The 26,702-nt window shown below is 46.4% G+C and overlaps 1 protein-coding gene across 1 annotated transcript in view; it reads right to left on the bottom strand.

Annotated features, from left to right (window-relative positions):
* Positions 1 to 25,294, bottom strand: part of AKR1D1 (aldo-keto reductase family 1 member D1) — a 33,784-nt gene extending 8,490 nt beyond the window's left edge. Inside the window, exons 1-4 of the mRNA XM_066997911.1 lie at positions 25,027 to 25,294; positions 8,935 to 9,102; positions 4,284 to 4,400; positions 603 to 680 (exon numbers count right to left, since the gene is read on the bottom strand). Coding sequence (XP_066854012.1) covers positions 603 to 680; positions 4,284 to 4,400; positions 8,935 to 9,102; positions 25,027 to 25,119 — 456 coding nt within the window. The 5' untranslated portion in view covers positions 25,120 to 25,294. The remainder of the gene's footprint in view (positions 1 to 602; positions 681 to 4,283; positions 4,401 to 8,934; positions 9,103 to 25,026) is intronic.
* Between the last annotated feature and the right edge of the window lie 1,408 nt (positions 25,295 to 26,702).

Raw genomic sequence — 26,702 nt, 5'->3', positions numbered from 1 at the left:
CTGCCAGGAGAAAGCCCTGGCCTGCCCTGGGCTCTTGGCCACTCTGAACTTTTACTCAGAATTTCTCCCGCTCTCCACCTTCATCTACTAGACCTGGAATAGCGCTTGACTCTCTCTCTCTCTATATATATATCTATATATAGATATATGTATTTTTAATGATTAGCTTTAGGGCAAATTCTGTTTTATCCTGAAGGTGAAAAACTTTCTTTTTTGAGGAGGATCAAGTCACTTCCTCCTTCAGGGCTGCAACTTTTTGCTGCTATAAGGGTCTGATAAAAAGGAGAGACTGGAGAAAAACAAAACCCTACAGATATGAATATTTGCTACAAAAACTAGCAAATGTGCATCCTCTGAAAGAAGGAATGTAGACATCAGATATCTCAAGTATTTTGTTTTGTTATAAAAATAATTAAGTGATGGCAAGAAGCAGCATCCCTAGAGACAGAAGTCAAATTTATCCATGGAGCTAGTAGAATCTGATCCATTTGCCCTGTCAATATGCCTCAAACTTGTTTATGAAGGCTACAAGCAGGACTGAAAATGAGGATCTGATTTTTTTTTTTTTTTTTATAGCATATATGGAAGTTGTGTTTGCTTACCTCCCAAGTGGCACATAAGTCTGTCTCATGGTAGATAAATTTTCCATTTTCATCTTTTGGGTAGAGTGCATCTCCAGGCTGAAAAGTAAAACCACATTTTTTTTTCCTATTTTTTTTAAAAGAAAAAAAAAAGAAAAAAAAAGATGGGTGGAGAACTCTTGTGCCTCAGAACAAAGATTTTTCCAGTCTTGGTGTTTCTATTTGCAAACAAACAAAAAAAGCTTTTGATTTTTTTTTTCTGAAACACTCAAAGTTCAACAGGTCATTCATGCTGGGCTTACCACATCCTCCAGTGCTCTATAGTCCTTGGATACCCTTCTGAACTGTTACATGAGTGCATACTCAGGAGTTCCAGGATGGCTTTACTTTTCAATAACTTTTGACCCTTATGGTATGGCAACCAAAGAGCTCATCTGCTTCCAAGAGCTGGGTTAGAGTGCCAATCTGTATTCTTTTCCCCTTCTTTCCTTCCCTCCTTTCTTCCCAGCCTTCCTCTGACTCTTTTTTTGTCCCAGGCACCTGAGAAGAGTACCTCAGTACAGCTCCAGCCGGAGGGACCATTTCCAAGAGTTATATACTACTATTAGAGGTCTAAATGCACAGCCATAGTGCAGGTCGTGAACCTTCTAAGTGTATTTTCTACCTTTCTTGGGGCACTAGGAACTCCTCCTTCCTATCTCTATACTCTGCAAACAAGACTTCAGAGATGAGTTATGAGCTGATATCTCACAAGCACAGCTTTCTTTTATTTGCCAACTGTTTTACTGCTATTGCAGACAATGCATTAACACCTCCTTCCCTTTTGTCTGATTGTAATTTCACTTTTTTTCATAAAAGCCCCTCAGTGTTGTTTGACATTTGATCTGACTGCAAGCTGCTACATTTCAAAGGACCGGGTACAAGATGTTGACATGTTAATTCCTTGTGAACATGCAGCTGTGACTAATATGATCAGTAACTGGCGCCTCTCAATTCTTGAGTTCAAAATCAAGGCATTTCATGGGAAAAGTGAGCCTAGGGAAAACACGGCCTCAGATTTCAGACCCCAAGGTCTAAGTTGCAAGCATAAGCCCGTCTCCTTCATATGTACTGGCTTTCATCAATGAATTCCACAAAGACAACTTGTTGCCTTTGAGGTGGGGAAATCCTCTTCACAAAACCACCCTCTGGTATTTTGGAACAAACCATTCATCCCTAGGATATCCCAGCAGGCTGTCCAAGGACTGTGAGCTCAGTGCACGCAAGCATAGCAGATCGATGGCTCTGAATTCAACACTTTTTACTCAGTTCCATTTCTAATTTTTTTAATTCTGTTCAATGTTACTTTTTATAGTAGCCAATATTCAGCATCTACATTCGCTAATTTATCATTCCCCAATATCTTCCTCTATTTCTAGCTCTTGTGTTCTAAAGCCAACTAAGTCAGGATGAAAGTGGCTTGAGGATGAACTTCTCTTGACTGAGTTTAGGAGTTCCACAAGGATAAATCCTTCCTTCTACCTCCAGGGAACTGCACAAGAAGTTGAACTATGGTTGTCTCTGCTTGATAGTCTCCAGGCAGTACTTTCTCTGCCAAGCTACACATTTTTTTTAATGCAAGGAAGTTTCTGAATGAAAGATCTGGGTGCAGATGGAGAAAGAGGGATAAAGACAGTGTTTTGATGATGATGGGATGGAGGTTACTAAGTCTTTAAAAAGGTCTCTCAGAAGTTTGTCATGTTTCTCAGCTTGGGTTCTTCAGACTGTACATCACCAGTCATTCCCACAAATGCTCTCATCTTCTCTTGCAATTGTCATGGAGATAGCCACACATGTTAGACTGAGCATGGTTTAAGGGGCAATATTGGCAGTAGGTGGATGGTTGGACTAGATGATCTTAGAAGTCTTTTCCAAACTTTATGATTCTATGATAAGGTGGCTTCATACCACGTTGCTGTGTGAGAGCACAAACAGTTGGGACAACACTGTACAGCCACTGCTGCTGTGCAGGGTTCTGATCATATCACATCATATTCCAAGTCTGGGGGCACTCCAAAAGCTACCAGACAATTTACTTGCATATTTGAAGCACAGCAGCTGGTAATCACTGAGAAGAAAAACCTTCTCCCATGATAATGATTTCCTCACCAACACAGATGTAGGGGGACAGGTCTGCACGTCCCATTGCTGTCACACAGTGTTCTTTGACATAGGGGCTTTCTCAAGAGAGCAGTGTAACAACTTGTAAATGCCTATTGCATAAACAGAAAGCAGTAGGAAGGAATTAATGCCACCCCAGATACCAGCATTCCTGATCCACTCAGATCATGGCGGGGCTTTCCTCCTCCGAGTGGTGCTCCCAGGAAGCAGATGCCTTTCAGTCTGCCTAAAAGCCCCTGTGAGAACTTGCACCACTGGGCTGTGCAGAGGCATGTTTCCTTCTGGCTCCAGAGTGGGACTGTGAGCTTTGGCTCAAGTTATTCACTGATTTCAAGCAGAAAGTAGTTTTATTAGGAGTCTTTTGGGGAGACAGCAAAGTGCCAGCTTTTGCAGAGTAGGAGTTTGTTAGTGTGCTGTACCTGCACACTCCTCACCAAAGGCAAGCACTGTGCGTGGGATGGGTGTATTTGGGAGGGAGGGAGCAAAAAAAAAAAAGGAAATAAATCTTTGGCACAGAAAAATGTATATTTTTCAGGCAGAAGGTGACTTCTTTTTTTTCCCCTCTCAAGGGGGACATGAATGAGTCTCCAGGACTTCTACTCTTTTAACAAGCCAGCTTGTTGATACAAGCTTCAGGGAGTCAGATGTACATTGCTTTAAAGCCAGCTGTCTATATCTTTATATTGTGAGACAATGACCTTCACTATGTGGGAGAATGAACTAGTAGAGAATACAAACACAAGAAAGGGGAAACAGGAAATTGAAAACGGTGGGAAATTTTTAAAAATGCACCCAAAAGGATTACATACATGGGACCATATAAATAAAGTTTTAAAATCTAAGCACAGTACTCCTATATAGGTCTTAATGGGATATTGCTGACTTAGGGAAAAAGGAACTGCAGATCTAAAGTGATTGCTCCATTGGTAAATTGCCTCTTATCTGATGATTTATGGCAGTTTGGTGTCTGTGGTACAACATAATTTTAATAATCAGAGAACTACCTACCTTGTAAAAAAAAAAAAAAAAAAAGACAAAAAAATTGCAACTGACATCTACTGAAGCTGTCTGAGAGGATCACTATGGTTATGGAGATTAAGATCACAATGATGATTTGCCTATTGTTTTTAGTGCTACTGAGACTTTTCTGTTTTTGAGACAGATTAATGGAAATCAGTTTGGTGGCTCTTTACACTGACCCCCCCCCCCCCCCCCCCCCCCCCCCCCCCCGGCTTTGCCTCTAGCCCCTTGTTGCTTTGTATGACATGTGCAGCTTCAGCTATGCAGTTCTTCAGCATATGAAGTGCTCAATCCCAGTCAGGAGTCCTGTCCTTCCTGTGCTACAGCTGTTAGTAACTATTCTCCCACACCTATAAGCCCTTCTTTGTGTGGGTAATGCATAGAAATGTGAGCAGGCAGTGTACATACAACATATCACAAAAATGCTATCTTCAACATGGACTGGAGGCTACAAAGATGATGTTAAATGGATGCCTTAGTTCAAGCCAACCGTGTACTTTTTAGGGCAATTTTTCTTTTTACCTTGAAAGCCATTGGCAGCTCAATAATGTAGAGGTCCACGTAGTCCAGCTGCAGGATTTTCAGGGTTTTCTCCAGCGTGGGACGCACCAGCTCTGGGGGGTGGCAGGTATTCCACAGCTGGGGAGGCAAACACAGGCTCTTTTTGTTGGTGCCAGAGGCATAGTGAGCTCCCTTCAGCTGATTCCCCCCTCCCACGCACACTCCTGTCCTTCCCACAAAGCCCAGCATCCATACTGCAAAGCCATTGTGGTCTACATTGCTGCAAGACAAAGAGAAGGCGTCTTATCCTGCCTATTGCCTGAGGGAGTTGTAGAGGTTAAGACAGGAATCCTTGCCCAGGACAGCCTGTGTGCTGACACAGTAAAGCCATTAGATATTTGTTTATTACAAGACAGGTTATTCAGAGTTGAGTATATTGCAAACTCTTGCTCAATGAATTTAGGCAGATTCCTTTTGTTTTATGAGCTTTCCAAGCATATGCTTTCACTGGAAAACTTTGTTCCCACAAGAAATCTGTGGTCAGGTTTATGCTTGAAGGCAGAAGCTCAGATCACGTGAGTTGGCTATTGAATAGCCAGGCACCTGGCACGAAGAGGAGCTGTTGGTTTTCTCCTGTGGTCGTGGAGCCTGAGTGACTGCTTGACCTAGGGAAGCTTTAACTTACTCCCCTAGCCTCACTAAAAGTATTTTATTGTTCTGTTGCTGTAACGCAGGTGTGACTAGTTAAAGCACAGCCTTTTCTTCCTCTTTAATCACAGCCACTTCCTCGCAGGGCTATGCCCCGAGGTTGCCACGGGGTATGCTCAGTTGATTGGCGTGCAGTGCTACCTCTAACAGAAACTCTGCTGATGCAAATCTCTTGCAAGAATGGAGCCATAGCATGGTAATTAGTAACCAAGAGCTCTTTGTAAACTGTTTGCTGCAGTTAAAATCTACAAAAAGTGGAATTAACACACAATAGAAGGTTAAAAGTGCCATCTGGTTGCACAAAATAAACTAGGCTGTTTTATCCCCAACCCCCTGCCCCATCCCCCTAACGCAGAAAACTGACATTTGGAGTCACGTTGAGCTTTTTGGCACCTTTAATGGCTGGAAAAAAAAACAAAGTTTAAAAAGATGTTTGTCGATATGGTCATTGTCTAGCCAATTCTGCCACCAGTGCTGACAGCCACAGCATGCCAAGGTGTAGAATGAATCCATTATTGAGGCATGAAACACTTGAAATGAGATTATCAGGAGAAGATGAGGATTATAGGCTTCAAAGGACATAGCCTGGGTAAGTTTTGAAGTGTTTTAGATTGTTATTTAACCAGCAAGTAATTACCTGCTCAGTTGTGCCAGCAAAGGCAAGGACACGTTATCTTGAAGCTTAGCTGTACCATGAGCAGCACGTCTGTCCCTGCTCTAAGCTGACACACCAAAGCAGGCTTTGCACCTGGAAATTGACAGTGGGCTTTACCCCAGCTGTATGGTGCAAGACATGAAGAGTTTATGATCAGTGAAGTATTGGTTACATGGGTTGAGGTGTACTACGGTACAGAGACCAAGGTCCTGCACTCAGAGTTTTAAGCTGTTTTGCTGGATTTCCTGAGAGCCTTTGGTTTGGGTGGTTTTTTGAACACTTGCCAATCTCTGATTTTCATTTCTTATGTAAAATGAGGTGTTCTTTTGAGCTTAAATATAGGTAAGGAAGTGAGTCTGTATACCCTTCATTTTCAGTTTGTTTTGTTACTTTGATTTAGAAATTTAGTAACCAGAGGTATATCGACAGCTTAGGAGCTGTTTTTCCAAGTGCCCTTCCTAGCTTAGTGAGCTAAGTACTAAGCAGTGAATATCCATCCCTTTAAAAAAAATGGCAGAGGTTCTAAGGAAACAGCCTTTAGCAATAGCAAACATTTGTATTACCTTAATACAAAGATACCATGGAAACTTAAGAGTTTCACAACTGTTTTCATGATTTGTACAAGTTATTGTATTATCTACCTAAATAGAACCCATGTAGACATTTGAGCAGTCAAAGCTGCCAGTTGGCTTTGGCATTTCAGGACACCACATTTCCTGGAAATGTTACTTTTAGTTTAATGAAAGAAATATCCTGGGATGAAAGAGGAGACCAAAAAGGTCTTGCTATATAAGCCAAGAGAGCTGTTGGCAATTGATAGAAAACCTCTAAAATTTCTGGATGCTGAGCTGCTGTGCCTGATCAGCCAGCCAGCAGCAAGAGCCAAGTGCAAGTGCTGATGATTTCAACTGGCAGATGCAGCACGGTTGCACCAACTCACTGTTCCAGTAACACTGCCACTCAGCGGGGCTGTTCCTGTTAGTACCCGCTGATGGACCTTTGGTTTGCATCATCTTTGTTTAAGAGAAGGTCTGCATGGTGGGCTTGAGTGTGCAGAGTCTTCTGCATTTTCAGGACTTACGATTTCAAAGAGGGTGAAAACAAACACGTTTTTTGTTGCACCTGCTACTTTCAGGAGTGGTCTATCACCATGTTTCCCAGAAGATTCAACAGTTAATGGTCAGTTACCTGTGAATGGCTGATGTATCTATTGGTGGCTTGATACTTGCCTATAGTTTGTGCAATGCTTAAGTGCATAAGGTACACAAAGCTGAAGATATGTAGGCTCCTAAGATAAGGGTCATCCAGTCCCAGTCTTCCTGGGAGGTTCAGAGTGACTGTGAAAATGTCTTGTGAAACCTTTGAAAATCTGGCTTGTGATGGATTGAGTTGGTTGCTGTATATTTTCCACCTCTGCCCTTGAATACTCTAAAGACTACAGAGATGCTCTAATGAATGTTAATGAGATGCTTAATGTGACCACCTAAAATAAAACCCTCATTTTGTTGAGCAAAACTAGGACACAATAGAAAGATAAATCCATGTGTGTCTTATCTCACAGTCACGAGGAAGGCTGGAACCACAGGCACTGACTATTGCGGTGCTGCCAATTGCAACCTCGAGACTAGCAGGACCTGCAGTTTAGGGAACAATTGAACTTATAATCAAGAAACAGAAGATGTGGTTTCACAGATGGTTCAATGTTTAAGCAGTGGGGAAAATCACTGGGTGATTAGATCAGACAACTGAACATAGAAAGCCCTAATAAAGTAAGTTTGGAATCAAGATAAAATTTTACCAAGAGATGCACTTTTGCAGATCCTAAAAATTTATATGGAAAAATAAACTGCAGGGGAAGCAGTTGGGAAAGTTAAAGACATAATATTGTTAGTACATCTGGTTCTAAACTTTTGGCACAATTTTGTGTTTTTGATTTGAAATATTACTGGTAATTTGCTGTAATGAAGCTATAAAACAGTTGAAACTAAATATTTCGCCTGACCCAAATCAACTTTTTTGGCTTATGAGAGATTGAGAGATTACCCTGATAAAGGTGGAAAATCTGAGGACTTGAAGCTTTTCTCAAGATGGCAAGGTTGTTACCAGCAGAACTGAGAAGGGAACTAGGAAAAGAGTTGCATACTTTACAGACTGGAAATTGCTTTACTTGGAAATTGCTCTGTAGCTGCTGAAAATCCACTTGGTCTGCAAACTACCCAATCTGAAGTTTAGTTTCCCTGATCATAAAGCTTAACTAAATTGTTCATAGTAAAACAGACCTTTTATCCCATCAGATCTTTCACTCTAGGAATCATGATAGTTATTTCCAAGGCTGCTGAGTAACTTCTCTGGATTACGTCTTATTTGGGAAAGGAGAAAGGGAAAATATGAGGCTGATAGGTCCAAAGTAGCACTGCCGGAAGGGGAACTTGAGGCCATAAACTCCATTAGAAACTGGGCAGAGACCATGAACTTTCTGGGGGTCATCCGATCTTTATTTAGCAACGTGCAATGAGCTCTCTCTCTTATACCTGCAATCTAGTCATCGTGGTTGTAGCAGCTTCTATCATACACTTTGTCAGGCAAGGGATTTCATTCTTCTAGCAGAGAATCGGCTCTTATAGCTAGGGTTTTAAAGCATTAAGTAGCTCATGCACTACTCCAGACTTGCTGCTCTAAAGCGGAAGTGTGATGACCTCTTCTCTCCAACTGAGCTGATTCATGATCAGAGAAGTCTTTAATGACAGATGATACAGTAATTAGGGTGTAGCTTGATGAGTAATTTTCTGGCAGCGGTACCAACACAAGCACTTGCTGTTCTCCCGTACACAGACACTGGCATGCACGTGTTTGCTCCCACCCCGTTCATTGTGCAATCTCAAGGCAAACCTGTATGGGGAATTGCTCTAACAGAAAATAACTCATTTGCAAGATTATTGTCCATGTCTGGCTCAGCATGTGACTATACAAATGCTTGTGCCAGCACAACACGTGGGACAGTAACAGCCTCGGTTAGCAACACTGTGTGTAGCAATGGTCGGAACTTGCAAATGCCTACTATACTAGGCAGAATGCACGTTGTGTTGTTCTCACTGCTAACTTAGCATTAAGCTGAGGACAACAGGGATTCTTGTGCTTTATATCAAATCTAGTGCTGATATTGCCGAGGCATTATGGAAATGCTAGGAAAGAAAAACAAAGGACGTTGGGTCTGGAAATGTGCCGGATGTTGAGCACTGGCATTCTTAAGAAAGCCCATTCACAGAAATCCTGGATTTAGTGTAAATAATTTGAGCACAAGTTTCTTACCTTGCCACAGTAAAAAATGTCTTCTCGTTTGATCCTTCCTTCAGCAATCTTCTCCCGGATGGCTTGGCCCACTTCATGCTCATTGAAATAGACAAAAGCACCGTCGATGTGGCGATAACCAGTATCAATGGCAATCTTCACTGACTCCAAACAGGAGCCTTTGGGAGTCTAATGGGAAAGAAAAAGAATAAAAGTATGCAAGAGAGCATCCTGCTTCCCTCTCTTTCAATATATTAGAGTTACTGAGATAGCCACAAGGTTCATGATGGAGTTCACCCAGTCTAACCATCCCCTGCCTCCCCAAACACCTGTGTTTCAACTTCTGAACAAAAATGTGCTGCATACTTTTCTTCAAGACTGTCATAAATGTGGAACCAGGTTGGAAAAATGAGCTGGAAAAGCAGAACATTTGCTATGCATCTAGGAAAGAAAGAGTACAAGAGTCCTCAGAAAGTAGGAACTGAATATATTTGAGGTGGAAATGATTTCAGAATTTCTCATCTAGAGAGTAAAGGCTGTCCTACAACAGCTGTTCAATAAATTCCCTTCCTCAAATGGAAGAAGGCTTTTTGGCTGGGCAGAGTTGATCAAACATCTGTCTAATCAGAAGTTCCTTGAATACCTTGTGACCCATCAGGGCTTTCAGCAGGGCAAGAAGGAATTTGGGTGTGACTTCTTTCTCCTCAAACTGACTTACAATTGGGGGCATCACAGTCTGAAGGGCGATAGCTCAGGGGGGTCTACTGGTATTCCCAGCTGTGGACAGTTGCTTTACAGTGTGGCTAAGAATCAGCAGGCTTTTAGTGTATGTGTATACACCTCTTACTGCTTTGGTTTAAGATGAACTCAAAAAAACCTCTTAATAAGTTCAAGGCACATTTCTGTACTGTGTGCTGCACTTATGCTTACTCATCTTTGCTGAAATTCAGAGTAAGCATTTTTTGTGTGTATGTTTTCTTTCCGGAACAACCATATTTTCCATAAGCCAATGTGGCAAGCAAAATACACGCAGGCCAAACCAAGCAAAAAAGCATAAGACTGGTCACTGAAAGCATTTGCTCACTGAAATTGGGCTGAAAAACATCTCCTTGTTGCCAGAGTTTGCAATATGTGAGCAGAGCAGCTCTAAGCAGTGGTGGTTAAGGGCTCTCAATAACACATGGCAACACTTTTCTCCCACTTTTCATAGGCATTATTCTGCTAAGAGAGGGACATCTGATTCACTCGAAGGAAAACTGAAATAGGGTGAGTCAACCTGCTGTGCTGCTGTCTGCCAGCAGGCAAATATCAAAAAGTCAATTTTGCTATTTCCAAGTGAGAGACCAAGACCAAACTTCTCCTGTGAAGAAAACAGAAGCCAGAGACATCTGGAATGGGGACAGGATATGAAGAGAGGATGTCAAATTTGTTGGTTTTGCTGACGACAAGGAACGATAGAAAATGGGACTGGCATCAGGTGCTGCTAGGGAGGACCACTTTCCCCACAGGGATCACTGTCTCCCTCCAAGCCTTCCTTCGGCTTGGCTTCCCAGGAGTTTCCCATAAAATTAGCAATTGCTCTTCCACCACCTGCTGAACTGGAAGGTGTGAAATTCATAGCTGCCACAGGTTGCTGCAGCCTGCAAGAACCCTGGACTACTCTTCCAGGTTAATGGAAGAAAGGCTTACTGAAGACACAAGGGGGCCAATATCTCTGTCTTTAAAATCCCAGAGCTGGGGGCTGGCAGTGGGTTATTCTGGAGTAATGGGACCGTATCCCTGCCAACTTGCTCTGCTCCTCAGCATCCCATCCGGGCTGGCTGCTGTCAGACAGGACTGGGCTGGCTTCTGTTCAGATTCAGCGGAGACTTTCCATGCCAAGATGCAGTGCCTAAATGTTACTTAAAACGTAAAGCCGTTTGTGCTTGCCCTGATTTATTACAGAGGGCCGAGAGGCAGAATGGTGCAATTTGACATGCTCAAGTAATTAGAGCAGTGACGATGCAATATTGTCTTCTTAATTAAGAGAGACAAGAAACACTTGTTTGAATGCTGCTGCTTTCACTGTGGGAGCCTCCGAAGGGCATGCTCAGCCCCCTGAGGGCCCTCGCCTGGCTGTTGATAGGATGTAATGAGGATCAGGGCAGCTAAAAGTCTTTCAGGAGCAGTCGGTGGCTAGCTTTCACTCGGGGCATGCTGGGCAGCGTGACAGGAGCGCAAGGCACGGAGCAGTGACAACATCTAATATGTTCGCTGCCTGAACCTATGAGTGCAGGGTCTGAGGAAGGTGAGAGAGGAAAAGCTCTGGCACGAGCACTGCGAGTCTGCAGGTGCTGCTGACAGTAACCTCAGAGCTCTGCCGCAGCAACGAGCTGCACGGCACTGTAGCCATCGGTGCAAGGCTTGGGCTGACCAGCAGAGCAAGGGGGGTCAGCTTAAAGCTTTTGTGAGCTCAGGTCCAAGGGGTGACTGGTTACCCAAAAGAGAAGTATATTTTAAAAAGAGCGGTCAGTATTTTCTCTATGAAACCTGATTTTTCAATAACTGTGGCTTTTAGACATTTTTGTTTGATTTCCGTTACACATGTGTATGCAACCAGAACATTCAGTTTACAGTGACATATTACCTTAATACAGGTTTTTTAAAGTTTTTTTTTCTTTTTTTTCCCTTATGTTGGAAAGCCTGAAAATGGGTTAAGGACCTGATCCTAAGATTTCCTCACCTCTCTTTTGCTCTTGTCAGATGGCATCAGCACAGCTCCCAGTTGTTTCATCAAACTGTAAACTAAAGTCCGCAAAGCAAGGATTTCTGAGTTGATTACTGAGTTGCTGATTTTCTCGGTTGTCTAATTTTCTCAGACACTGGGGCCATTTGGTCAGTAAGAGAAGCAGAAGGGATAGGTAAAGAAGAGCAGAGTGTCGCATACCACAGAAGGGTATCACTGCAGGTTTGGCAGGAGGGTGGAACAGAGGAAAATGAGCACGCGTGCAGCTACTTCAACTGCCTTTGGCTGAATTGGCTAGTTTATGTTAGAGCTGTATGTATTTCTTCTTCTGCATGGGACTTATATACATCTGTACAAATAATCTTGTGAAAGACTCCTCCATCTCAAGGATTAAAGGATTAATCTTATTCTTTAGGGGCTGGAGGAGGCTTTTTTTTTTTTTTTTTGGATCACACCTTGATTACTAAGGGCTGGAGATGGGTTTACATTAAATACAAATGTTTTCATTGTGCTAGTTCATTTCATCTGATGTGGTATATTAGCTCTGACAGATTCTAGTTTAAGGTGTTTCAGATGAAAATGCAAGGGAACCTAGGGAATGGTTTTTGGAAAATGCCTTTATTGAACCCTCCAAGCTGAAGGCCTGGGACGTCTGTGAGTCTGGAAACTTTATACTGTATGTTTATTTTCATTCTGATGGAGAAACTATCATCTCTAGCATTTCACATCTCTAATCCTTCCAAAGCCTGCAGTAATGGGCTGTGGTAAACTGCGCTGATGAGTTGCACAGGCTAGTTATCTTGTGGTTTATGCCACTTTTTAGAAGTGCTGCCTTAAGTGTCGTATCTTATTCCATTGTTTTTGACAGACCGTATTAAAGCAGGATGACTCAGATCATGACCATGGCTCATCTGTCTTTCCAGCAGAGAAGGCGCAAGCCTGGATCTCTCCCCTCTACTCACCTGCTTAGCCTGAGACTTCTCAATTTTCAGTCTTTCATGAAGTAAAGGGAGTAGGGGCTGGGCAGTGGCTCACCTCTACCAGGGCAGCCAGACCTCAGCAGCCTCACTGGTTAGCCTACCTACAGGTGGTGGTGCATCCCGCCAGCAAGAATGGTTGCCCATGCTGTCTTTTCTCTTCAGGTAGGCCTCCATGTGTTCGCACACCATTTCCCAAGTAAGTGGGGATTAGGCTTTGAGCAGTACCAATGCCTGACGAGGTACTGAAATGTCTCGGCGCTATAAACCTTTGCGCTTTGTCAGTAGTCATTCAGGAGTCTTTGGCCTTAAGACAAATCTTTACTTCTTTATTACATTTTATTTAGCCATAGATAAGAAGTGTGCTTGATCCTTAGCTATAATTAACGTTTCAGTTTCTAATCAGTGTGCCCTGCAACCGTGCTACTTTGATCAAGGGCTGTTATTTTAGAACCGGAATTTTATAACCACTTGTACACTGTAAGCCAGATTTTATCTGCAGTGCTGTTACATTCAGTGACTGTGTGCCAGAAAAGTATTACATTTATCACAACTATTCTGATGAAAGAAAAACTGGTCAGTTAACAAGAACCATTTGCTCTTTCACGAAGAACACCTTTAATAGCATCTAAGTTATTTTTAAGATCATACAGGTTAAAGAAACAACTTGCAGCTTTTTCCCTCTATCGGTCAATAGCCTGTAAACCTACTGATTTACTGGCACGCATGACAGATTAAACCAGCAATCACTTCCTTCATGTTCTATGGTAAATATAATCTGGCAGAAGGATGCGGGGAGCAGGCTCAGATCTGCACCTTCACTGAAAGAAAGGAAGAAGCAATTTGGCCCTTTCTCCATAGAAGAAGTAGCCAACTGGCCAGTTACCACATTTTATGAGTCTGAAAAAGCAATGTGCTTCATCAGTTCTGCCTGTCTGAAAGGGTATGCTCTCTTTTCCTCTGAGACCATCAATTTTTTTTAATGTTTATTCCAGACACCTTCCATCACATCCCATTTTGTCAGAAATTATTCTCCCTACCACAGAAAATGTACAGCTTCAGTTTTACTCAGGATTGCACGTGATCAAGCCACAGGAGAATACTTTTTTTTTTTTTTTTTGTGCAGGATTACCCACAAATTTTGCTGTTGCCTCTCAAGTAGGACAGTATTTGCTTAGCAGTGTTTGGGGTAGTCCAACACATTACTGCAATTTAGAGTTGCATTTCAGCTTCATGCCAGTCATTCTGCTTTTTCTGTAGCATCCTTTTCTGGTCAGCAATTTCTATCTACTTTTTAGCTGATACAGAGGGATTACGGCTACCTCTAAAGACAAAGCTAACGGGACATATCAGTGGTAGATAGCAATCTTGCAAGACCACATGAACAGCTCCCATGGGCAGTGCTTTTCAATGACTTAACACCAGTATTGTCATTTTTTCCTTACTGGCACATACTGTAAAGAGTCTGACAGGTTCCCACGTGTTGCTCTGCCTCATTTCATTCACGCAGATTTAGAGTTGCCCCCGCCTTAGCAGCTCATGGGAGCTGAAGAAGCAACACTTGACGGGATGAGCAGTTTACCTTAGCTCTGAGCACCTCACCTGGGCAGTGAGTGGTATCCAGTCCCCCCTCCGGGACTGGTGATCCTGGGAGGAAGAGCTTGAGGTGTTGGGAAAGACAGGGCCAACTCCTGGAAAAAATCTGACTCGAGCTGCAGCTGAATTACACAAGGGATCCAAACTGTGGGCTAAGTGCTCCAGTGCTAACCTATAATTTAAGATGTGGAGCTGCTGTTTAGGAATCTTAGTCAGCTAAATACAGGAAGGAGAAAGTAGGTACATTCCTGGGCTCAGCGCCTCCGTTGCCAGAGCTCGGCACTCACACACAGATTCTTATGCAAGTTTCTAGAAGCCCAATTGCTTATTTCCATTTGCCTGTTTTCCGGAAAAACTGGCAAAGAGGACTGGCTTAAGATGTCAGGAGCACAGCATAGAAAACGTGTACTGAAGACATTACAGGAAAGTGCAGGTTGAGTTTATAAAGCCAGAGGATATAAGCTGCACAAGGGTACATTCTTAGAATTGTTTAATCTTGTAAAGAAGAAGCTGTACCGTACACCTCTTTCTTGGAAAACGCAACCACCAGCACATCTCTCTCTCTTGTACACATGAAAATCTGGCTTTTCTCCCCCGGAAGTATTGGCAGCCACCATCCGGGAAGCAAAACCCGGAGAAGGGATCTCTGCAAAAGCAGGTAGAGCTGAGGTCGGCGGCAGGGAGCACAGCAAGGGGCTGCTACGCTGGCCTGGGGCTATGCTCTGTAGCACTGCACTAGGTTAGAAAGTGGAGGATGACAAATGCACCCACAGTAGATGCAGTGAATGGCGATGCTCTCTGCCTCGGGTCGTGCTGCAAATGAGCGTGGACAAGGGTTGCCTTTCTGTCTCGTGTGACGTCTCATCAGTGGTCCGAAGCCTGTGGCCTGACTGCCTGAACAGCAGCAACCTAGATTGCATAACTGCAGATTTAGCGTTTCTAGAATTCCTGTGACACTGTTATTCTAGGATTTAGCCAAAGCTGTGTTCAGGAAAGCCTTATTATTGTAGCTGGCAGAGGCTGCTGGAGTTTTTCTTACCACTTGATTGCGGAATCCTCAGCTTGAGGATCGCTGCAAGTTTTCACTTAAGGCAAGCCTAAGCAAAAGGCCTGCTGTGCCCCAATTTTAAGCAGCTAGAGGATTAAAGCAAACGAAGAAAATGATGTGCATGCTGGCGTCCCATGCTCGCAGTGCCAGCTGGGTGTACTGGGACAGTTTCCTGTAGAGCTGGAGCACACAATATCCAGCCCTAGAAAGCACACATCTAACTGAAAGGGTGGATGCTAAACATCCTTCAAACAAGAAATGTGATCCCAGGGATGTGTGAGGTACTAGGGGAGGATGAAGCACCAGCTTGTGCAATAGCGGAGGAGAAAGCAAAGATTGCCAGTAGCTCCTCCACTTCATTCCCTAGAGTTAATGGGGAGAGGTTTCTGGCACCAGCTGGCAGAAACGTTTGTGAAGGCAGATGTAAAGCTTGGGGAATTCCACCACCTAGTTAGCTGAACCAACAAAAGTTGGCTTTGATGAAGCTTAAAGAGGCATTTTCTGCACAGCGTTTTCAAGTTTTGACAAATATGGCCTCCTGGGTCAACCGAAGACACAGCCCAGATGTTCTCTTCCCACATGAGCTGTAAGAACATCCTTACGCTGTTCCTCGGGGAACCGCACGGAACCAGGGACACGTGGGAGTGCGCGGCCACGTTTAGCGTATGGAGTCACTCAGGGACGTTTCAGAAAATGGAGCAGGTTTGCCTAGAAAATTGGGCTCTAAGTGTTCTTGCCAAAAAGTGTATCTTTCAGTCATGTTAATTCAGATGACTCACTTGTAGGGGTTCAGTTTTTCCACTCTCTTCAACAGTGCTGGCGATTCCCTGTCTCCACTTCTGTAAAGCAGTCTGCAAAACTTTTGTTTACATAGAAGGGCTTTCCCTATGGCTCTTGGGCAGGGTTAAAAATCCAGCATCTTTACAAAGCCAGAGAAAGAGAAAAAGTAATCTTTTTTTGGTCAATATTTGGGCTGCATATTCTTGCATTGGTAACAGCTAGCTTTGTAGTTTTTGGAAGAGGGATGTATTGAAACAGCTCGTGCTCATCACTGCCGTGCACAGCTATGGAACGGAAAAGGTCTGCTTCCTGTTTGGTTACTTTTCAAACAAGAATCCTTAAAACTGTTTTTGGGTAGTGCTACCGTCCTTAAAAGCTTATCTGGATTAACCTTCTGTTAGTTTTGCATCTGGACCGATTAAATGCAGTTCCACACTCTGTCACAGCCACACATCTAGCTCCAGCGGGTGATGTTAGCATCTGATATCCACCATCTGAGAGCCGTACCAGCTCAGAGCCAAAGCTGTCATCTCCTAAATGTCGCCTTGCTCTGGGAACTTCTCCCCCCGGAGCGCTCCGGCGGCATCCAAGCCCGTGTGTGTCGGTGCTGCCTCCGGGAGCCAAGTGAAGCTGTGCCAGGTTGGCTGCAAGAGCCAGCCCCTCTGCTTGGATTACACAGGCTTCGCTGCACCAGGGCCAGGCGATTATCTAGCTGTCAACGCCTTCATCAGCCCGGGTCATCCACCCTACAGAAGGGGGATATACATCTCTTGGTCCTGTAGCTTAAGGAATATTCAGGTTTGGGGGTGTGGGCTAAGTCACTCTGACTTACCAGTGATGCCATCTGCTCATCAGGGCAAACTAAGAAATCTACCATTTTCTGCAACTACCAATTTTGTGGTCACTTTGCTTCATAGGTTGATGAACTTTGTAGCTAGAAAGTTAGTCTTTCATTTGCCCTCTTCCTTGAGACTAGGCCCATCCCCATCAGGCATTTTACATGTTGACCATTTCAGTGAATGAAGCTTTTAATCTTCCACATATGATTAGACGCTAATCGTGTTCAGAGCTGGAAACACCACAGAAGCCACTGGCACGAAGCAGAGATTAGTCATACTATCAGTTTTTTTTCTTGTAAGCTATGGGATTCATAGAAATAAAGAACCACAGAGATTTCAGCAGAGAAGATAGAGAGAGGTAAACAGGCATTTCTGTGAATTCAGCACTGTCTTAGAGCCAATAAAATAGAGCTTTGTGCAAATAAAACTCATAAAAACACAGCTTACATTGTTAAGAAAGTTATGTGCAAGAATCTTTTCTCCAGCTTGACAGAGGGTGATAAGTCATTTTGTCAAATCCAACTTCACCAGTAAAAGGACAGGTCTTGCGCAAAAGGTAGGAGCTTTTGAGCTTGCCACATATCAGGAGGAAAAAAAAAAAAAAGGCTGCCTTTTCTGATTAACAGGTCCTTTTTTTTTTTTTAATATATAATTAGATGACTTAATTTTTCTTTCTTAATGAGTTAGAGATGCGATCTTGCATTTATGCAAGCCAAAACTGTTCCATTGTATAACATGAGATTACAGGGAGTTAGCAGGAACTGAGGCGTCAAGAGGTGGTTGCAGGCAGGGGGAGGATAGGTCACGGCTGAGAAAGCATTGAAGGCACAGGAGTGTAGAAAGACTGTTCCAGCTGCAGAGCAGGAAAGTTGTATGGCAGAGTGGAAAAGGTTCTGATTATTTGCAAGTTAAATGAACTCTGCTCTTCATTGGTGGCAAATATGCCATTAAAGCATATATGATAGGGAAATATAAAATGTGTCATGCAACTTTAAGATTTTTAGCAAAAGTCAGTGATGAAAGCAGGATTTGTTTGAAAACCATTTGATTTTTTTTGCATTTTTCTACTCGGTACCCTCATTTATTTGTGATGAGAAGGACAGCAGTACCTTAAGCGTTCGTCCCTCGTGCTCTGGCATGCTCGCCACCTCCGTAGCAAAAAGCAGAGATGGATTAAGGCGGTAACACAGCCCAGAGTCACTGCAGTTTCTTGAAGCCTCGCGCAGACTCCTTCTCCTGTCACTTCTTTCTTACGGGGCTTTTGATCGTGTTTCCAAACCATTGGCTGCCCTCCTGCCTGAGAGCCACGTTGTTCTGCTGCCTGCTAAAAGCTGGCGCCTGCTGCTGCCTCATGCCGGCATCTGGGGACCAAATACTAAGAAATCCTGCCTTCATCCACTCTTGGCAACCAGGCCTTGCCAGTAACTGTGACTTAGTTGAGGAATAAGGAGTAAAATCCGAGAGATTAAGCAACGAGGGCATCGCTGCCCGTAACCAAAGGCGAGGTGTGCCACTTGCACTCTGCAAGCAGAACGGCTGGGGTATGGTCTAGTCCTGCGAGCGGGAAACCAGCTGAGTCATAACTTTGATCTAGCTACAGAAGCATAGTTTGGGGGTAAATATTGTTCAGCCTGAAGGCTAGGCTAATGGTTTATTCATATGCAGGCAAAGAGCCGTCTTGGACGTGTAGCAGCTCAGGCACAGCTTTCTCCCTGGGCTGTTGTAATGTGCCTCCTTTCCTCCCACCTTTGCTTCATGTGTGCGGGTCTCAGCTCGGGAGTGTGGCTTGAGGATGTCCTCAGAGACCCTGAGAGACACCTCGGAAATCCCGGCCCTGAGAGGCAGCATGTTGCTGTGTGCTCTGCTGCTCCCGAGTGCTCCCTGGGGATAAGGTTGATTAATACCCACGGGGAAATGCTGCTGCTCAGAAAGCAAATGGCTTGAGAAAGCCAGAAGTGGTCACCAGTGGGCACTGTAAAGGGGCACAATGCCCTGTGGAAATGCTGCTAGGGAGATATGGCCCCACCATTTTTTTTATTTTTATTTTTAAAGTTTTCTTCTGGGAACTTATTTTACTTCTTAAGTTCAGGGCATGAATATGAGGCTTCATAGCCAAGTATGTCAGCTGACTCCCCCACAGCTCTTTTCAAATTGGATTCCAGATACCTTTTTTAAGGCTAAAAAAAGGCAAAATGTATCACTGGCCTACATCTGTGGTGATTTTGTGCAGGTTCATTACAGAGCTAACTTCATACTCCAGGTACTCTCTGAGTTCACATACATGATTGTGTGTTACTGTTCATGTTAATAGGACTGTGTTTTTTTTTATTGTTTAATAGTGTGCTGTGGGAAATAAACTAAGGCTGTAAGGACACGGTGCATGTTATGGCAATTCCTGCTTGCTTCTGCCTCTATTACTTCTTTCAAGTAAAATCTTGTAGCAGAGTGGGAGGTTTGCCTTAGGATGAAGAAGAAAGTTTGGATTTGGAGAAGGAGGAATTAATAGCGAAGAGATCAGGACGTGGAAGTCTTTAAGCTTCAACCCCAACTGCAGAGATCTCGGGTATTGCTCCTGCCTGGGACTTTCAATACCCAATCCATTTCATGGATTTGGTTCAAGCCAGGTGACTTTCTTTACAAGTCACTTGCTATCATTGCTGTCTCCATCCGATCATGTTTCAGAAGCTGCTGATGGCCAGGAGGAAAACAAAGAGAATTGAATCATGTGTAATCCCCCCCGCCTGCAGCTTAGGGATCCAGATCTCACCATGGGGATAAGTTAACTGATACCTCTCTTGACTTCAGGGTAGCCTACGGCCAGCCCCAGCGAAGGGCAGCCTGCAGCAGAGATGCAGCCCACACCATTAGGGCTGATTGAAATAATTTCTGCGTGCACCCTCGTGCGAGGAACATTTTTGGCATAAAAGCTCCTACGAGAACACTAGGGGCTACTGGGACTATACAGCAAAAATTTACTCTGTTCAGCTTCTAGCTTGGGTGTAAAAAGTAATTCAGAGTGCCAAAACAGTGTTCTTACTTATCCAAAAAAGACTTTTCACTTGGTCACTCAGATCGGATGTGGGAGCCCTGGATGAACTTTTCCTTTCCCTGATTCAAACCAGCCAACCCTTTTTAAGCAAAACGCAGGCTCGCGCTCATGAGGGTGACTTTGTGGCAGTTAGGGGTTCAGGCATGGGTCTCTCCTGCCTGGCGAGAAATCACCAGGCAGAGCTCTTCTGCAGCCAGAGCCACCGGGCTGTGGGATGGGTGTTCCTCCCGCTCCCATGTGTGCGTGGTTCTTCTTGCCCCCCCACAAGCTACCACATACCCCACAATCACGTTATTTCCCTGGGCTGCATGATACGAATCTGATCCCCGGAGGCAGAGGGGAGGACTGAATCTGGTTTCCCACCGCCCAAGTGGGTTCCCTAACCAGCGGGCTATTCGGGGTAAGGCAACTGCTCCCTCCAACTGCTTTAATAATCCTTTGATTCCTCAGCTTGTACTGCCAGTGCCCAAAATGAAATGCTTTGCCATTTGTTTTGCCTGAAACTATTCCACAAAACTGCTTCCAATTTATGAATGGATTTGGCTACCTCAGAACCTCATTTTTAGTAGTGTCACAACTTGCCAAAAGCCCTCACCCAGTGCTATTCTTGAGCGCTTTGCCCAATCTTATGTTTCAGAAGCAGTGCCTGTGTACAGTGTGGTTGCTACAACCTTCCCTCCGAGCCCTCTCCTCCCTCAGTCAAAACAGGAAGGCAGGAGAGGATGTGCGGCCAAGGCCCCTTGACCTTCCAGGGAGACAGCGAGTATTTATGTGGAGGCACTGGGCTGGTGATCTTAGCCGTGTTGACAGGGATGAGTTATGAAGTGAAGCGGGCATAAGTGCAGTTTTAACGAGGCGTAGGATTTCCAGGATTTAGGAGCGTTTTTAGCACCTTTCCCCTCTGAGCCTGCTCATCCCCATGCCCCGTCCGCTGCCCGCCAGGTGTGGGTACCACTCACTGGTGGCACTGGGAACCAAGCCCTCTGATCCAGCTCTGCACTTGAACCGGGCGATGCTACAGGCTCAACGAGGGGGCTGTCCTCCTCCATCCTCCCCTCCCACCCCCCTGGGGCTGCCTTCTCCCTCCTTCCTCCCCAAGGTGTTCAATACCCTCGAGAATAGAGTCAGTGGCCTGGGGGCCCTCAGGGAGGGAAAGCTGGATGTGCAGCCTTGGCAGAGCCGCTCCTGCATGCACGGAGCTTTGCCAGGAGGATCCGCGCAGCCAGAGAGAGGCAGAATTGGCCTCAAATTTTAAAGCTGTCTGGAGGGCCTTGATAGTCCAGACTCCCTGCTTCTGCTGTGGTTCCCACCCAAATCCATGAAGGGAAGGGACACTAGGGAGAAGGGAGGAGAGAAAAGGGGAAGGAGACAGCAACTGAGATTTTCAGTGTTTTGCTTGAGTCCATCCTTGCTAGGATGGAGAGGCAAATTTATGGCAGGCTAGATTTTACTTGTTTCCTTCCCTGTGCAAGGAGAGCACAAAATCAGCTTCAGTGCACTGGCATCTGCACCAAAAAGCAAACTAAGCTTTTTGGTAATACAGCTATTAGGATTCCATGAAAATAAGAATAGGAAACACCACTTAGAGCAGCAAAAATGTCTTCTAATAGCTTCTTTAACAATCAGTCCAAATTTATCACTAATTCTATGACCCACTGAAAATTCCTTTCTTCCTGGGGGGGGATGAGCTGATAGCAAGTGGATTCATTGCATTTTCCCGCTGTGCTAGGAGAATAAAACAAAAACTCCCAATATTGCACTATCAGTGTTGTTAGTCTCAAGCAATTAGTTCAACCTGTACCCAGCCAGAAGAGCAGCTTTCCTTTAAGTGCAGGGAAAAAGCTTTCAAAAAATGCAAAGTAACCTGATTGTCAAACAGACCTCTTCCCCAGCAGCCAGCTCTGCTCCAGCTGAGTGATACGCTTTATTGAATCAGTAAGCTCATGCACGAGACCAAGCTTCAGTCAACAGATTTTATTTTTCTGTTTGATGTTTCACAACTGCAGAAGCAGGACTTATCTTCTGAAGTAGTCTTTAGGAGAACAATTAAGTTATTTAAGATGAGCTGCTGACACATTTCAATTCTGAATGCGCTGCTGTGCAGTTTACCCAGACAAAGCCCGAAACATGAAAGCTGGCCTCCTGCCTCTGTTTCCTTGTAACCAGCCGTCAGAGGAACAGCTTTCCCTGCTCCGTGGCTAGCTAGATACGCCTGGTTTGCTTAACCAGCGGGCGCATTCCTGCACTTCAGGAAGAACACTCCGGGTTCATTACGAGCTACTGGGCTACAGCGCCAGATTGAGAAAACAGATTTGTTTTGGACAAGCTGCTCTGACACGGAGGTGCCAGGGTGAATAACCTTTGAAAAAAAGTCCGCCTCCAAGAGCAAGATGAATAATCTGACAAGTGAGCGGCTCTGCGTTTCATATCAAAGCACGAAATGGCTACATGTCGCGGAGATCTGATTCATGAGCAGAAATAGCGTGCTCGGGACGGCTGGCACCGTGACTTCCACCAGCTGCCTGCCCCCACTACTGGCAAACGGGTGGCTCAGATGCTGCTTCTTAAGCAATTCAGCCACAAAAGGCTACAGCTAACCATTTTAAGAGAAACATGTCAGTGCTAGTTTATAGCCTTGCTCACTAAGGTAAACCTTGAAACTGTCCCTCGTTGCCACAATCCCTTTCAACTCTCTAGGCAAGAGGAACAGGATGGAAACCTTGCCAGGCATCCCGGTGGAAGGTGTGCCAGGCACAAGTCAGCACTCAGCAGAGCAGCTTGTCCCAGCTCAGCCACACTTCGTGCCATGGCAAGACACTGACAGAAGCCCCCCGTCCTCCCGTTGGACGAGCAGCCTTTTTGGGATGGACAGGCTTTAAGCCGTGACCCATTTAAATGCCCTGCCCCATCACCAACCAGCAGCTGCAAACAATCCTGCAACAAATCCAGCAGTGCCCTGCTACCACGTTTCCCCAGCTGCCCTCCCTGGCACATTCCCTGACTCAAACACACTGTCCTAATCCTAGCATAGGGCTGCAGCACCTCCGGATCAACACGTAGTATTTCACCTGGTCTCCTGAGAAAATGAGACTTTTGCAAGCGACTTATCAGTGCTTTGCTACCTCTTCTCAGCTCCTCCTCTCGCTCACAACTTTCTAATGTGTTTATCATGTGCAAGGGAGACAGCTCAGAGAATCAAACTCCTACAGATGTGGGGGGGGGGGGGGAGTGTGAACGGGTGGCTGGGACACGCACCCATCCCCACGGAGGGTGTCCTTACACAGCGGCTGCAATTGCTCTTAATTGGGGTTGCCATAGCAAAGTCCTGTCTGCATTGTCCTGTCCTCCCCTTCCCTCACCACAAAACAAAGGAGGCACACGCAGAAAGCCAATTCCCAGGGGCTGATTCGGCTGGAAACCACCAGCACCTAAAAATGATTGATGACTGCTGGATGAGCTCCATGGGGAGGGCTCGCCATCGCCCTGACCCGCAGGCGGGCAAAGGAGGACATGGGATTTTGCAGGGCTGGGGCAGAAGGAGCGGGACTGTGGCCGCGGTGCTTTCAGGACATCCGACCTTCTGCGGAGTGAACTCTTAGCAGGGTTACTCTTAGCCGAGAAGGCTGCCCCTGGATGGGGAATCCCATCGCCTCCCCACGGGGCTCAGGCAGGTTCCTGCCGCTCCGAGCAGCCTACTTTAGCTAAATAATGCCACAGCTCGCCCAGGCTGTGGGTGGGAAGCGCGGTGAGGCTGGGCCACCCCTTTGCCAGCAACCCGCGGGCTGGGGGCATGGCAGGCAGAACTGCAAAGACCGCTCTAAGTTTATTCAGAACTGTTTTGTCACCGAATTATGCAATCTTCGGCTGTGGTACGTTAAAGCTCCTGTTAGGGAGCTTAATTTTGTTTCGCTAACCCTTATTCAAGGAACATCACTAGCTAAAAATATCTCCAGAAACTCTAGTGATGTGGGGGACGGTGCCCAGCCTCTGAAATTGCAGATTCCCACTGATTCTCCCTGTGTGAACTGGCGCTGCTAACCAAGGAAACTGGCAGCTCTGGAGATTTCTTACACCCCTTCTGTATCACTCATACACTGCCTGCAGCAGCCTTTCTTGAGGGTCTTCTTTGACATTGTTATTAATATGCCACATTTAGCGGTTGTTAAATGGCTTTAATCAAGAATTTTCTTAAAAATGGTATTTTTAAATACCTCGTGGTAAGCAGAGTCATGCATGTAACATTGCATCTCAGCTCTGATACTATTACACAAGAAGGGGGCTGGCGATGCTAACTCTTTCGCTTCCCTTCAAACAAACAAACAAAAAAGAACTGCTGCAAGATCAGTCCGCTTAGGAGAGCGAAAGGTAGCTGCTAGGGAGTTGCCTCGGTGCTCCCAGGTGCGCAGAGGGAAGAAGCATCAGGTGTGCTTCCACGGCCTTGACGCAGCAGCAAAGTGCCACAGTTAGCTGGGATGCCTGCCCGGGACGCACAAAACCGAGGGATGCAGAGTATTTGAGAGTGGTTTGGCCGCTGGCAGTCAGCTGTGGGAGCCGCAGGAATCAGGATGCAGGAATTTGGGTCTTTGTTTCAGGAACATTCCTTGGAAAGTGGCGGGGCCAGCTGCGAGACGGTCCGAAATCCCTTGTCTTATCAGTGCCGGGGGCAGCGGGGCCAGCCCGGGGGAGCCGAAACGCGGCGCCCCCGCCCGGGGACGGGGCTCGGGGACCCCCTACGGGGACCCGGTTCTCTCCTGGGGCTGCTCCCGCTGCCCGCGGCACCCCCGGGGGTCCCCGGCCCCCAGCCCCTTCCCCGTGCGCCCCCAAGAGCGGAGCTCGGCGGCGGTGCGGGAGGCGAGGCGCGCAGCGCAAGGATTTGGGGATCGGCGGGATTTTGGGATATTTCCCCCCTTCTTCCCACCTTTCCTCCTCTGCGCGCTGCCAGTGCTCTTAAGGAGAAGTCGGGTTTTTCTTTTTTTTTTTTTTTTTTTCTTTTCTTTAAAGTTTGCGCGGAAAGGAGCAAAAAGCAAGCCGGGCGCGGGAGGGAGGAGAGGAAAGGACCAGGAGGGCAGCTCCCCACCTGCCCCGGGACCCGGACTTACTTTCTGGGGGTCGGCGTAGGTGCCCAGCCCCAGCAGCGGGATGCTGTTCCCGTCGCTCAGCGGGACGCGGTGGCTCTCGGCCGTCAGGTTCATCGTGCCGCCAGGTAGGGCTGCCTCCGCACGGCCGGGCGGCGCCGCTCCGCAGCCAGCCCCCTGCGCACCGACCCACCTCCGGGGGCCGAGCTCCGAAGTGGCCGCTGCCGCCGGCCGGGAGAAGCCTTTTTGGGGGGCTGAGCCACCACGTGTGCCCGCCGCGGCCCCGCACCGCGCCCCGCCGCGCACCGCCCCGCGCCCCGCCCCGGCTCCGCGGACACCGGCGGCCCCCGCGCACCGCCCCGGCTCGGCAGAGCTCAGCACGGCTCAGCTCGGCTCGGCTCGGCTCGGTTCGGCCCCGCCGGGTCGCGCCGGGCACCGGCTGCTCCGTGGGAAACTCGGGGCGCGCCGCTGAGCGCGGAGCCGCCCGCGCCCAAGGGGGTCGGGGGCTCCCCGGGGCTTCCCTGGCTTTGGGAACGCGGGTTTGGGAAGTTTTCCTGCTGGGGGGTGAAAGGGTTTTAAAAGGAATGGGGCTCGCTTGGTGTCTGCCCCGGGTGGGGGCACCCCTCCCGTCCGCAGGTTGGCGACCGGTGTTTTAGGGGCAGGGAGGAATGAAGAAAATCCCAGCCAGGAGGGTGGTGAATTGTTCCCTTGCCTCAGTGTGAGTCCCGAATTACAGTTCCTCGCAGTCTAGCTCTGCACCACGGTGGAAAAAATGCATGCATTTCCTATTGCTGCTATCCCTGAAGGGGACAATGCTCCTTGTGAAATCCAACCCACAGCTCTTGCTGTCCTTTCCGACTCTCTCAGTCCACCCGGGGCCAAGCTTTTACTCCGCGCTGCAAAGATGTTCTCTGGCCTGAGCCAGCTACGTTGTGTCCTGCAGCTGTGCTGTGCCGAGCTCTCCCTATCTCATTTTGAAATGTATGGCCTTCCATATCTTCCTAGTTCTGCCTGAAGGTAAGCCCTCAGAGAAGATTATTCCTTGGCCATGGCAATGTCCTTCTCCTGGGAGGTTATTTTCACTCTTGTAATACCATGCCTAGCTTTCTGTGCGTGTCAGTAGTTTAGCAAGTCTGCAATTCAAGGAGGGGTTCATGGATCCATCACATAAGCCATCTTCACAGGGTTCTTGAAATCAATAGCTGGCTGCTAGTTTGCATTTGGGGAAAAGGTAGTGGCTGTTAAGGCTGGGGATCTGCCTGAAGAATACCCTGCCACGAGAGCCTTTTACATCAGTGTTGTGGGTCGGACACCTTCAAGGGTCTCCAGTGGAGACTGAAAAATTGCTGCTTTTGCTGGTAGGAACCTGCCAAGCAGCTCATGACTAAGTGCAAACCCACTAGATCTCTGCTAGATGGCACGTGCAGTGCTGCAGGACAAGGATAGCACGCCGTGGTGTAAAGTGCTCCTTGGGAAGTGAACTGAGGCCAAGGCTTTTCTGACCACCTGCACAACGTACTGCAAAGATCTAGCTGTAAGGTGGCCAAGTTATCATCTCGGGGAGCAAAGCTGGGACAAACTACAGCCTAGATGTGGGCACTGTAGGCAGCTTAGACCTGCTGAACCCCATCCCACGTTATCATGAGCTGCGGGTGCCTGGGAGCGCAGGGGTTCCCACGGGATAGGGAGGAAGGGAACCC

Source organism: Anser cygnoides, chromosome 1, assembly GCF_040182565.1.
Source record: "Anser cygnoides isolate HZ-2024a breed goose chromosome 1, Taihu_goose_T2T_genome, whole genome shotgun sequence".
Classification (NCBI taxonomy): Eukaryota; Metazoa; Chordata; class Aves; order Anseriformes; family Anatidae; genus Anser; species Anser cygnoides.
Note: the sequence above shows the minus strand (reverse complement) of the source record. Positions and strands in the feature narration are given on the sequence as shown.